The 14,330-nt window shown below is 43.3% G+C and overlaps 1 protein-coding gene across 1 annotated transcript in view; it reads left to right on the plus strand.

Annotated features, from left to right (window-relative positions):
- Positions 1-2,585: 2,585 nt before the first annotated feature.
- LOC122735397 (DNA (cytosine-5)-methyltransferase 1-like) overlaps positions 2,586-14,330 on the plus strand; it is a 48,149-nt gene continuing 36,404 nt past the window's right edge. The window contains 3 exon segments of the mRNA XM_043976916.1: positions 2,586-2,905; positions 12,602-12,644; positions 14,138-14,245. Coding sequence (XP_043832851.1) covers positions 2,826-2,905; positions 12,602-12,644; positions 14,138-14,245 — 231 coding nt within the window. The 5' untranslated portion in view covers positions 2,586-2,825.

Raw genomic sequence — 14,330 nt, forward strand, 5'->3', positions numbered from 1 at the left:
AGCCCAGAACTTTTGAAAGAATCTCTGAAAATGGGGAACAGTAATATTATTGAGCCTAATAATGAAAACACCCTGGGGACCCAGATCAAGTCTGTATTTTTTTTGGGGGGGTGGTACTTTAGCTTGTCAGTATGCTTTCTTATTGCAGCTTTCTCCTGAGTAATTTCAAGATTCCTTAGCTACACATTTAATAGAATGGGCATCACTCAATCAATATGTGATGTTTAAAATCTAAATGTGATGTCTAAAAAATCTAATGTGTGGTTGCCTTAAATTAGAAGCTTTAGCACCAGTCTTTGGGCATTAAGCATTTATTAAAGCATACTAGGTATTAGGGGAAAAAAAGAACACGTGGAGTTAAGAAAGGCCTATCTAGCCTAGAGTTCCAGCCTGGTCTGGTTCTTCCTCAAGTTCTCCAACTTGAGCCTGCTTCAACCATGAACTCTCCAGCAAACTCAATGTGGAAGCTTTTTATAGGTCCAGAGCATAGGTGGTTCTTACACACTGCTTCAAGCTGATTGGCTAACGTCATCCAGATCCATTGGTCCATTGAAGGTGGTCTCCAGTTGAGTTCAAAGTCCTTAGCTTCTGAGAACAATACCTTCTTAAGGGCTAGCCAGGTGTGGTTACAATCTAATTAACTTGAAGTAGGCTAATCAGCAAAGTCAATCACTCTCGCTTAATTCAATCAGTTTAGATTAATCTCCAGGTGGGCCTTTGAGTATCTGCCAAATCCCATTATTTTCTCACAAATGGCAATAAGATTTTGGGGTCTGCTGACTCCTAGGGACCCAGCTTCATCACATGGACAATAGGAATGAATGAATTTCACTGACTGATACTGATAGGCTGACTCATCCCAATAGGACAAGTTGATTTACTTGGTTGCCTCAGTTATCTCCTTTGTAAAATAAGGGGTTGGATGAAATCTCTAAGGTCTCTTCTAGCTCTGAATTCTAGGATTCTATGTTGCCCTACATTGACTAAATAAGACAGGTTAATTGATGCTGAACAGAATGACACTAACAGGTCAGGCTGGCTGACACTGTCTGATTGTTAGGCAATGGTTGACAAGATACAATGTTTGGTTGAGGGGGGATGACATGAGGTGATGCCAAGACTTGCAATGAATTGGATTTAAATGAGGAAGGTGTTATAGGGCCTAGCACCCCAGAAGTTCTCTGGGGTACATCAAAGAACCTTTTCCTTGAGAAACTAAACCAAAGGACAGACACACCTAAAGAGATAAGTGGAACCAGATCAGACTGAGCCAGCTCCGAGACCACCACCCTTCATTCCAGTCTCCCTTATCCCTGAGGAGATAAGATTAGGTGTGGCTGCTGCCTTTGTGGAGGAGAGAGATGGCTTGAGAGATCTGAAGCCACCCCTCACCCAATTCCCCCAGCCACCACCAGTGGGGGATGGTCCTCCCTCAGTAGGGGAACTTTCCACATCGGACATTCATCTCATCAGACCACCATCAGTCCTCTATAAAAGTATCTGCCTGCCTCCTGCTCGAGGATAATGGTATCTCAGAGCCAAGCTCTGTGCCATGCCTTTTCCCCATGGGAAGAAGTCCAAGGATTTCTCTCTTGGTTTCCCTTCCCCAGCCCCCTAAATAAACTATTGTCTTATTCTATTGGATTTGTGTGCAAGAGGGTGTAATTCTTTACTTTTTTTTTTTTAGTGAGGCAATTGGGGTTAAGTGACTTGCCCAGGGTCACACAGCTAGTAAGTGTTAAGTGTCTGAGGCTGAATTTGAACTCAGGTCCTCCTGAATCCAGGGCCGGTGCTCTATCCACTGCGCCACCTAGCTGCCCCAGGGTGTAATTCTTTAAAGAGGAATTCCTAAGAACCCCAACCTGAACACTTACCCCAAACCCCTACCCCTTTCCCAAACTCCCTACCCTATTTCCTGGCAACAGAGGTTTGTGCAAGTTCACCAACTTCACTCTCCTCCAGAGCCATTTGGGTCCAGTGGCAAGATATCTATCAGGACGACTGGAGATGGCCCTGGATGTTTCAGGCAATTGGGGTTAAGTGACTTACACAGAGTCCCACAGCTAGTAAGTGTCTGAGGTGGGCAGGGGCTGAGCAGACAGTCTGACTGTAGTCAGGGATTAACAAAATAGATTGAATGGCTGGACAAGACAAGCTGACTGTAGGCAGTGATTGACCAAACAGGCTGACTCCATGCAGAGGCCAAGCAGTCAGACTGTGGCGGACAAGTTTGAGCTTCTCTCTAGCGATAAACCTGGGTCTCCAGGATCCATCCTTCCCCGAAGGCATCAGGGTCTAATGGCTGTCTCTCTCCTCTCCCCTAATCCTTGCCCTGGTGCTCCCGAGAGTCACGTTGGAACAATCCATTTCTTCTCCCCCTCCCTCTTTGCCGCCGATGGTACAGGCCACCCGGTTCTCCTCTCAGGGCACCACGGGATGACATACTGCGACCTCCTCTTTCACCCTCCTCCTGCAGCGTTGCGTGGGGCGGGGAGCTGAGGGGACTGCCCGGTAGGGGAGGGGAGTCGTAGCTGGGGCGGGGGCGGGGGGTGGGGGCTTCATTCCCAAATACCCCCCCGGCCAGGACTTTACGTTTGGTACAGTCCTTCCCGGAATGGTAGCTCCGGCACCCCCTCCCCGTCGCCGGCCAGCTGTCCCCCTCCCAGTTGGTATATTCCGCTCCGCTCCCCCTTCCCCCTCCCCTCTCGGCGGTTCTGGTTTCCGCGCGAAAAGCCGGCCGTCCGCGCGCTAGCCCCTGCGCCGCCGGAGCCGGCTCTCTTCCACTCTCCGGGCCCCGCTCCCTGCTCCACGGCCGGACACGCGAGATGCCCGCCCGCACTGGCCCGGCCCCGGTGGCCGCGCCGGGGTCGCCCGCGCTCTCGTTGCCGGAGGAAGTCCGCAGACGGTAAGTGCCGCTCGTCCCGCACTGCCGGGGCTCGGGCCGCGCGTTGGGCCGGGCAGGGCCGGGGCAGCCGCGCGCGGGCCGCTTGACAGGCCGGGCCGGTGCGGGGCCGGAGCCCCGCGTCGGGGCGGGGGCGGGCCGCAGGCAGGCAGGCAGGCGGGCGGGGCGGAGTGGAGGGCTCTCGCGCGCCGGCGGTTGGCCGTTGGCTGGGCTCGCGGCCGCGGGTCCCTTCGGGGGCGTCGGTCCGCGAGGTCCCCGTCCGGCGTAGCTGCCGCCGCCGCCCTCCCCGCTCACCGGGACATTTGGCGCCAAAACGCCGTGTACCGTCTTGGAGGTGCGTGAGGAGATAGAGGGGCGGCCCTGGCCGGGGACCCCCAGTCCTGCTCGGCCTTGGCCTTGGACCCCGGGCGGGGCTGTCAGCTGGAGCCCGGCGGGCTGGGGGTGGGGGGGGGAGCCCCAGGGAGGCGGAGGCGCTGGGGTCCGGCGGTGCCAGTAACAGGAAGTGCAGCCCCCGCCCCCGCTTGGGCCCCCCCCCCATCGTCTGCTCGTGCTCCAGCGGGGGCCGGGAATGATCGTCTGGGGCGTGGGACTGCTGTTGGGGAGGCCGCGTTTGACCCACGCGAGAACCGGGGCGCAGGCCTCCCCAGTTCCCAGTGGTCTCTTTGAAAAGGCACTTGGGCTCTCCTTCCCCCTCCATCCTCCCGGTTGAGGTGGGCTTGCTCCAGCTTCCCCTCCCGAGGCATCCATTCTTGGGGCACGAGGTGGAGAAGGGAGAACTGCCCCAGCATGGATTCCCCTACCGCAGGATTTGAACCGACGTTGTATTTCTCATCCATTTGTCCCTAGTGCCTGAAAGACATGTGGAATGTCCCCTTGGGCTATCTTCGGTCTCTTTCATGAAATTAATAACGGAGTCACTCATTTGGAAGTATTATTTTATCGTGTTTCCCCGCAAATTGATTGGTAGCCGTGCATTTGTGTCTGTTGTGTGTAATTGTGATAGCAAATGCTAGTTCTCTGGGTAGGGCCCTTATCAGGCATCTAGCTGTTGGTTTGCTCTCTTTCCAGTGCTATTACAATTACAATTAATTAATTAGTTAAAATGTCCTTAATGTGGAACCTTTGATCACTATGTTTACTACTGTAATTTACAGTTTTCCTTTTTCTTGGCTCCATCCTCGAGCAAGGTGATTATGAAGATGGTGAGGTAACTGTTAAGAGGCATTTCTTAGTGACTAGAGCAGAGGTCAGCTGCCTAATCTGCTCTGGCAGAAATTTTTCTATGGACCTCGAGTGTAACCTCATTTTTAAAAGGTAGTCTATTCTTATTGGGTGGCTTTGAGATTCGTTTGTCACCTTGTATTGTTTAGTGGTTAGAGCCAAGAACTTCAAGTTTATCCTGGCACTCCAGTGACTCACCCTGTGACCTTAAGCAACAAACTCTCTCTCTCTCCTTGTTCCCATTTCACAGAGGAGAAAACACATCACAAAGGAGTTGCTATGATTAGTAAGATCTCGGTATCATACATCTTCAAAGTGTAGTATTAGGTATATGATTACTTGATATTTGTTATTTTAAATATTGTTTTAAGGGAGAAACAAATCAGCACCAGGAAAAAACCCCACTTAATTATACTTTGATATTATTTGCATCAAGGCATTGAAAAATATGAATGAGTTTTAAATGTTAGTTGATGAGCTTAGAGTTGGCGTTTTTGGGAGATGGTATAGAAACATTTTAAACATTGTGCTTGGAGACCTTAAAGCAAGTTCTTTCTGGTTTCTTGATATCACCACTAGGTTTTCAACTTAAAATAATTCTAAGTGAAGGTTTTTAACAATTTTTCATAGAATTTGAGGATCACTGCATATCAGTATTCGAAGTACAATAATGAGAATATTTAGAATTTTGCTGAGTTTTGTTAATTGTTGGATTAGGAATTGGGAGAGCTTGTTATGGTTCTGTATCTGCTATTTATCTATATAACTTTGGGCAAGTTACTCTGAATCATAGATTTAGAAAGGACCTTGGAAGTCTTCTAGACTTAGTTCCTGACTGATTAATGACCTTTCCTGTCATCATCATCTCTAATGAGTCCTGTATTGAATACCTCTAGTTGACAGGAAATTTACTATCTTCTTGATGACCATTTCACTTTTGGATTGCTTTGTTAGAAAATCCTTACATATTCATTCGGTCACAAGTTGCTCAGTTTCTCTTTTATAAAACATATATCAGATGCCAGACTGAACTAATAGACATGGTTTAGTGAGAAAACAGAAGAAGCACTTTTCATTTTAGTATTACCCTTAGAATATCAGGGATGAAGAGTTAGAAGGGACATTGATCATTGGTCTCACCACTACCAAGGGTGTCAGGTTTTAAACATTCCTGGTAAGTGATTGTCCTGCTTCTGCTTAAAGACTTCCAGTGATGAAGTGGGACTAAGGATAGACCCATAGTTCACATTTATTTGGTGCTTTTTAGTTTAGAAAGTGCTTTCCTCAGAGAAACCCTGTTAAATAAATAGCATATGTAATCCTAGAAAGAAAAGGGGGCCTCCAAAGCTAATATCAGAATCAGGACTGGATCACAGGTCTTCTGACTCTACTACACTGTCCTTCCTGCCTTTAATTGATCTTTAAATGATTTAATTTGCTTTCTTAATATCAACATAATTATTTTACTTCTAATTATCTTAGTCTCTTCTCCCCCTAAGCCTGGGATCTTTATAACTATCCACACAAAATCTAATTCTTGTTCAATATTCTGTGGCAAGTAGGAACTCAGAAATGACTTTTAAAGAACAAAGTGGCAATAGCATCAGTATCATTTTAATTTTCAGGCATTAATATATAAATCTAACTGGAAGGGACCTCCAGAGAGCACTAATGTATTGTATATGTTGTAAGTTATTATACTCATAATTGTAGTTGTGTTTCATCAAGGAAACACCCCGTGTTCCTCACAGAAACAAAGAGGGGGTATGGTAATATTGTTGGAATTTGGCAGACTGATTGGGATGGGCCACATCTCTCCTGTCCTGAGTGATGATGCCAGCAGGAGAAGCCACTCTCCACAGGCAGTTTTGAAGGACCTCTCCTTTTGGGGGAGGGAGAGTAAATGCTCACTGAGGGGAGCTCAGTCTCTTTTGGAGTGACTTTCTTTTCTGGTGGTGCGAGCTGCAGCAGGAGACAAGAAAGAGGTTCTTTCTTAGCATTTTTTGTCCTGCAGGCCCTGGCCGTTTTCCGTCTAAGCTATGGACCCCAGGTGGTGAGTTAACATATGAGCCCTGCTCTTTTGAATTAGCTGAACTGGAAGTGAGTGGGGATTGTATAGACTTAGGAGGATTATCAGTATTTCTTTTTCCCTATTCCCTTGTCTTTGATTTTTTTTCTTTTTTTTGGTTTAGGCAATTGGGGTTAAGTGACTTGCCCAGGGTCACATATAGGTATATATACCTATATACCTAAATTATGTCCACTAACACTTCAGATATCCAGAACTTTTACTGGAGAGCTTCACTTGTTCAAAATAAAGACTAGAGGGCAGCTAGGTGGCGCAGTGAATAGAGCACCAGCCCTGAAGTCAGGAGGACCTGAGTTCAAATCTGGCCTCAGACACTTGATACTTATTAGCTGTGTGACCCTGGGCAAATCACTTAACTCCAATTGCCTCACCAGAAAAAAAAAAGATATAATCAAAATAAAGACTAATACCATGTAGTATAAAATGCTTCTGAGAAAAGCTAACTAAATTTTTTTTTTTAGGCAGTTGGGGTTAATTGACTTGCCCAGGGTCACACAGCTAGTAAGTGTTAAGTGTCTGAGGCTGGATTTGAACTCAGGTCCTCCTGACTCCAGGGCTGGTGCTCTATCCACTGTGCCACCTAGCTGCTGGGAAAAGCTAACTAAATTTAGAAATCCATGAACTATAAAGTTTATGCATTTCTAGGATAATACCTTTTCAGGGGCTCAGGTTCTGTTTACTTTTAACATACATAATTCTAAGAAACCTGATAATCTGACTTCAAAACCTAGAAATTAGAAGGACAAGAGGAGTTGCTAGGTGTGTGGGTACTCACAGAAGGTCACAAGTTATTTAAACAAACTGAACTGAGAATTTAACATACATGGCTATTTGGAGCCATTTAGAAAAGAGGCAAACAGCCCCACTTCACTTCAGTCTGTAGGGCCCTGGGGGATTACTGTATTACTCCACAATCTCAGATATTGAGATAGATGACCTTGATGGTTCTTATTAGGTTCAGTATTCTCAAATTAAGAAAGCTGGGAAGGGGCAGCTAGGTGGCACAGTGGATAAATCACTGGCCCTGCATTCAGGAGGACCTGAGTTCAAATTCGACTTCAGACACTTGACACTTACTAGCTGTGTGACCCTGGGCAAGTCACTTAACCCTCATTGCCCCCACCCCCCCAAAAAAAAGAAAGCTGGGAAGGTGTACCAGTGCAGTGCCTTGCCCATTGTACAGACTTAATATCACAAATGACACAATAAAACACTTTGATATCTACGGTAGGTAAACTCAGCTGTACAAAATGACTCCTTCAGTGAAATTTCAACCATGTTGAAATTTTACTATACCCCTATTTATATTTTGGGGTAGCTAGGCGGTGCAGTGCATAGAGCACTGGGCGTAGAGTCAGGAAGACCTGAGTTCAAATGTGGCCTCACTAGCTGGGCAAGTCACTCAACCCTATTTGCCTCAGTTTCCTCATCTATAATATGAGTTGGAGAAGGAAAGGGCAAACTACTGCAGTATCTTTGCCAAGAAAACCCCAATTGCGGTCATGAAGAGTCAGACACAACTGAACAGCAAATGATGTTTTTTAAAGTTGTATCCTTACAGGTTTAGGAAGCTATTTAAAAAGTTATAAGAAAATATGTTTTTCTTTTTTCCCCAAACCTTTTGCTGCTTCTAAGCTTTGTGTGTTTAAAGAATGCACATTTTACAGCGTTTAGTTTCTAAGAAGAACTTACTTCAGTCATTGAAGTATTTGTAAACAAAACTTATAAGTAATTGCTGCTTAAATAATATTTTGATTATTGTTAACATGCTTGAAAGACTGGTGCCAATGAGAGCACTTTATTTTTCCCTTCTCTATTTTGGGAGAGTGACCTACAGGGGTGTTAGAATGCTGGAAACTTTAGGCTGGAAGCCTAAGGATCAAACTAAGATCAACTTAGTATCTGAAAGTTCAAGACATGCTTCTATATATCCTATCCTTCCAGCCCTACAAAGATAAGCAGAGACCAATAAAATGAGTTTTACTCTCAAAAATATAGCCTGTCTTACCTTGAAGCAGAAGAACCAAGCCTTACAACCCAAAAGGAAAGCATCCTGCTTACCAGAAGCTTCAAGGCATAGTTCCTGGTGACTGTTACTGGTCAGTTTTTCTCTAAAACAAATCTCTACAACATTGCACTGTCGTAGAGGGGGGTGAGGAGAGATTTGTACCTTGTATTGGTTCATATGGTGGCCAGGGCAAGTATACTTTCTGATGGGAGAGGCAGCTTTCTTTAAGAGTAGCCACATGGGGGCAGCTAGGTGGCGCAGTGGATAGAACACTGGCCCTGGAGTCAGGAGGACCTGAGTTCAAATCTGGCCTCAGACACTTAACACTTACTAGCTGTGTGACCCTGGGCAAGTCACTTAACCCCAATTGCCTCACTTAAAAAAAAAAAGTAGCCACATGCATGGGATCTTGTCTGTGGAAGATAGATGATGACCATCCTCTCAGTACTATTAGTCTGATGAAGAGTAATTAATGTTTTGATTCAATTTGATTTAAAACTCATTCCTAGTAGCAGTATAATATGCAGTATGTATTAATAACCTTATTAAAATTGATAGTAGCGGCCTTTGTTATATCCTGTCTCTTTGGATAAAGCTGACAAACTCAGTGTATAACTGGTGTTTTTCTTTGTTGCTTAGGTTTGATGGTTATCCTTTTCTTGGGGACTGCTGCTCTCATTTTACAAAACCTATGGCTATTTTCAGTTTTGCCTCAGATTGTGCTTGCCCTGAACCCTAGCTGTAAAAGAGCATATGATAGTACTATTATAGGATGGTCTATTTGCCTTTTTTCTTTTAATTGTATGCTCTGTCACTGGCTAGCTTTTAACTTCAGGCATGTCAAAGACAGGCTCAGGAAAATGAAGCTAACTAGTTTGTCCTGCCCTTTCAAAGTCTATTGCTAAAAATCAAATGAAATAACAAAGGTAGGGGCACCTAGGTGGCACAGTGGATAAAGTATTGGCCCTGGATTCAGGAAGACCTGAGTTCAAATCCAGCCTCAGACACTTGACACTTACTAGCTGTGTGACCCTGGGCAAGTCACTTAACCCCCACTGCCCCTCAGAAAAAACAAACGAACAACAACAAAAAAAGAAATAACAAAGGGTAAGTATTTTTGGTTTTCAGCAATCTGCAATTATTGCCTAAATCAGTTTTGTTTTTTTTTTGGTGAGGCAACCTAAATCTGTTTTAATGCATTCCTGAAGCATTGTGGGTTGTTGTTTTTTTTTAATTTCTTGTGATCATCCCAGTTCTGTTTACTGTGCAACAGCTATATGGGTATCATGCTATCCATTCTTTGTATGTACATTATTTCAGTGTTGGTACACTTGCTACTATATAGTCCTGAACATCCGATTTGTAGCTGGTGGTAATCTGGGTTATTGAGCAGTTCTGTTCAAATATGTGGTAGGTCTTGGGACCTTACATCTCCTCAGCTTGCATACCACCATCAATTGTATTGATTGCTTTATATCAGTAAGATAATAGAGTTGGAAGGGACTGTTAGAGATCATCCAATCCATTACCTTTTTTTTCATATAAAGGGACCAAAAGGTGTGTGAATGGCAGTGTCTCTAAAAAAGTCACACAGATAACAACTAACAGAACTCATTCCAAGCCCAGGTCCTTGGATTCCAAATCTCCTGTTACTTCTACTAATCAGCAAATGTCCAGGTGCAGGCTCCTATCAACTTGTCCTGAGTAATTTGGAACCTGTTATCTCCAGCAGCTTCTTAAGCATTGAATCTTTTCACCTGAGCCAGTCGTTGTTATTTATTTTAATTTTTTTTTGGTGAGGCAATTGGGGTTAAGTGACTTGCCCAGGGTCACACAGCTAGTAAGTGTTAAGTGTCTGAGGCTGGACCCGAACTCAGATCCTCCTGAATCAGGGCCAGTGCTCTATCCACTGCGCCACCTACCTGCCCCTGAGCCAGTCTTAATGCCTTCCTTTTTCTTAAATTCCATAGGTTAATGACTGAGAGAAGAGATTTGTTTGACATCCATTCCTGTGTTTGATATTTTTTTTCTTAAGATGGAATGCTGCAGGTTGTTGGAGATCACTTTGTTATAAGCTAGTTGTCTCATTAACACAAATAACTTTTCAATTGTTCCAATACTCACCACTTTGTATCACTGGAGTATTCAGCACATATTTAAAGTCTCACTACTAAACAGTGACCTAATCAGTGAGATTATTTTTTGGCCTTTAAATCTTTTTTTTGTTTTTTTGGTGGGGCAGTGAGGGTTTAGTGACTTGCCCAGGGTCACACAGGTAGTAATTGTCAAGTGTCTGAGGCCAGATTTGAACTCGGGTACTCCTGACTCCAGGGCCGGTGCTTTATCCACTGCGACACCTAGCTGCCCCACAGTCTCTACTTTTAAAGAACTTTATTTTCTTTTGGAGAAGATGACATAAATACATATAAGTACATTCAGAATAAAAAAGTGGAAGCTATTTATTTGTTCATCCACTTGTTTATTTATTTATGGAAGTTAACAAGATGGGGGAAGGGGAGTTGGGGGCTTAAAAACTTAGAATTCCTGCCTTTAATTTTCCTTTTTATTACTACAAACTTGATGAGCATCAACAAACACAAACATTTCTGGGTATAAAAAAGAACAGAAAAAGAGAACTGGATGTGAAACCATATATCTCCATTCTCTTCAGCATGGGGGAGTCTTTGTGTGTATTTCAAATTTTGTGTGTATTTTGTGTGTGGTAATTCCAATACAGATGTTTGTTCTGAACTTTCCCCTGGTTTGTTTTTGTTTTTGTTTGTTTTTGTTTGTTTTTTTGCAGGCCAATGAGGATTAAGTGACTTGCCCAGGGTCACACAGCTAGTAAATGTCAAGTGTCTGAGGCTGGCTTTGAACTCAGGTCCTCCTGAATCCAGAACTAGTGTTTTATCCACTGCGCCACCTAGCTGCCCCCTGCTCCCCTGATTTTTTTTGTTGTTGTTGTTTTGTTGTTTTGTTTTTGTTTTTGTGGGTCTATGGGGATTAAGTGATTTGCCCAGGGTCACACAGCTCCCTGGTTTTTTGTTTTTGTTTTTGTTTTTTTTAAGTGAGGCAATTGGGGTTAAGTGACTTGCCCAGGGTCACACAGCTAGTAAGTGTCAAGTTTCTGAGGCCAGATCTGAACTTAGGTACTCCTGACTCCAGGGTCCGTGCTCTATCCACTGCACCACCTAGCTGCCCCCTGTTTTTGTTTTTAAATGATTCATTGACATTCTTTTTTTGGTTTTGTTTTCTTCCCCTTTTTTCCTATTGTTGTCACTGCCTTCCCAATTCTCTCTCCCAATTTCCCCCCTAAAAAAAATCCCTTCTTTGTAATGACTAAGTGTAGTCACAAAAAATAAAATGACACATTGAGTGACTGCAGTCAGACCTGAATTCAAATTTGGCCTCATATACTAGCTTTGTGACCCTGAGCAGGTAACCTGACCCTGTTTGCCTGTTTTCTCATAGGTAAAATGCACTGGAGAAGGAAATGGCAAATCATTCCAGTAACTTTGCCAAGAAAACTCTAGATAAGGGGCAGCTAGGTGGTGCAGTGGATAGAGCACCGGCCCTGGAATCAAGAGTACCTGAGTTCAAATCTGGCCTCAGACACTTAACACTTACTAGCTGTGTGACCCTGGGCAAGTCACTTAATCCCAATTGCCTCACCAAAAAACAAACAAACAAACAAAAAACCCCTAGATGTGGTCACAGAAAGTCAGACGTGATTGAATGACAACAAATCCATTGTATAAATTGTTCAGGTTCTGATCACTTCACTCTCCATCAGTTCATGTGTTCTGTTTTAGATATGTTGAGATTAAGATATGTAGGGAACTTAAATACAGTTTGAAGTGTCCAGTAAGCTGTTGGTGATGTGGGACTGGCACTTGAGAGAGAGATCCCAGTCAGGGGTTGATTATAGATCAGAGAATTATTTCATGAAGTTAATTAAACCCATGGGAGCTAGCAAAGTCATGAAGGAAAAAACATAAAGAGAAAAAGAGAAGGTCCAGGACAAAGCTTTGGGAATACCTATAGTTAGGGGGTGTGATGGATGATGAACCAGCAAAGGAGAGTATTCTTTTAGGTTTCATTTGTAGCAATTGATAAAGTATACACTGGACACCTTTTGACTTTTAAAGAATGCATATGGCCTCACTAGGTATGTTGGTGATGTTATGGTGTACTCTGGTACTCTTGATTGCATTCTTTTTTGGAACTTATGGACTTGATGTCCATTTTTATCCCACCATTCTTGGCCCAGATGTGTTGTAAGAATGTATATTTCTGTTACTTTCATTGGGTTTTAGCAGGTATATCTGTGTTTCGGCTATAGGATAAATTGTAATATGACAACTATATTTTTTTCTTTCAGGCTTAAAGATTTAGAAAAAGATGAGGATATTCTTACAGAAAAGGTAATTCCTTCTTACATGATTTTTGTTTATTTTTTAAAGTGGACTGTTTACTTGTAGATATCCAAGATAGATTATTTAGTTTTTAATGGGCAGTATCATTTTGGTTTGTTTGTTTTTCAATGCAATACCCAGGGTCACACAGCTAGTAAGTATCCAGTGTCTGAGGCTGGATTTGAACTCAGGTCCTCCTGAATCCAGGGCCAGTGCTTTATCCACTGTGCCACCTAATTGCCCCCTTGGTTTGTTTTTAACAAAAAGAAGGGAGGCAGCATGGTGTAGTGGCTAGAGGGCTGACCTTGGTGTCAGAAAGGTAGGTTCAAGTCTGATACATACTAGCAGTTTGATCATGGGCAGATCAAACAAGTTGGCTCAGGGAGCTCTCTAAGAAGAAGAGTTACAGAAAGTTGCCATTTTTGCATTGGTGTGTAACGATTGGAATAACGCCACCTGCTGGATACTTACTGTAGAAGAGTTCTGCCCATGAAGCGAAGGTCTTTGAGGGCAAGACCAGGAGTCTTTTCTTTGGTATCAGGAAGTGACGCGGACTAGTGGGAGGAGGAAGAGACTGGCGGACGCTGGCGGAGAAGGGAGCTAGAAATGTGCTCTCCCTTTAATAGATAGGAATCTAGGCCTTTCTCTCTCTACCAAATTCTTATTCTCCTTAATAAATGCTTAAAAATCTAACTCTTGCTAAAGCTTATAATTTATTGGCGACCACTCATTAGATATTTTAGACAGACTAGCTAGAATTTTAACCCTTAACAGGTGGAAGGAATTTCTATCCAGGGAAATTTGATCTGGATATCCTTGTCATTGTTATCCTCAAAAGCTAATCCCATGGGCAGCTAGTTAGCGCGGTGGATCAAGCACAGGCCCTGAATTCAGGAGGACCTGAGTTCAAATTCGGACTCAGACACTTGACACTTACTAGCTGTGTGACCCTGGGCAAGTCACATAACCCTCATCTCCCCCCCCCCCAAAAGCTAATCCCAGACATATTTCAAAGAGACTAGATTTCCAAATACTTTGCCAAAACCTATGCTGTAATGAACACTATTATGTATTCAACTAACCCTCATTTGGAATAGTTGAATTAAAAATTATTGTTTTAAAGCAGTTTCAAAAGTTCCAATTAATTGATAACTTAAGACTTCCTTGAGCCCATTAGCTTGACCCACTAACTCCATTAATAGAAATAGGATTTTCATTTTCCGTATCCTTACACTTTTGCCCCCTCTAATTTTCTTCTTATATTTTATATTAAAATGAGAGGGTATGCCCTAGGGTAGTTTCATTCTTTTCATAATAGGTGTGGTGGTGATCCTTATGAAGTACAGTGTTATTGTGCCTTATAATGGATCTGTATCATGCCTTTGCTGTTGAGTGCCATGTGTGTCTGGTTTGTTGTGTGCTGTTAATATTATTCGACTATGTCTTTGCATTCAAATGTTTGAAAAGTTCTTGAGACTCTAAATCGTCACTCTTTTCTCCAGGAGTTTATTAAGAAGAAATTAAGTCTACTGCATGAATTTCTGCAAGCAGAAGTACAGCATCAATTATTTGACTTGGAGATCAAATTGCACAAAGAAGAGATTTCTGAAGTAAGTCTTTTTCTTAGTGTCCCATTTCTAACATTGCAATTTCTTTTACTTATGTATTTGCATATTTGTGAAGGAAGCAGAGAGA

Source organism: Dromiciops gliroides, chromosome 1 (genome assembly GCF_019393635.1).
Source record: "Dromiciops gliroides isolate mDroGli1 chromosome 1, mDroGli1.pri, whole genome shotgun sequence".
Lineage (NCBI taxonomy): Eukaryota > Metazoa > Chordata > Mammalia > Microbiotheria > Microbiotheriidae > Dromiciops > Dromiciops gliroides.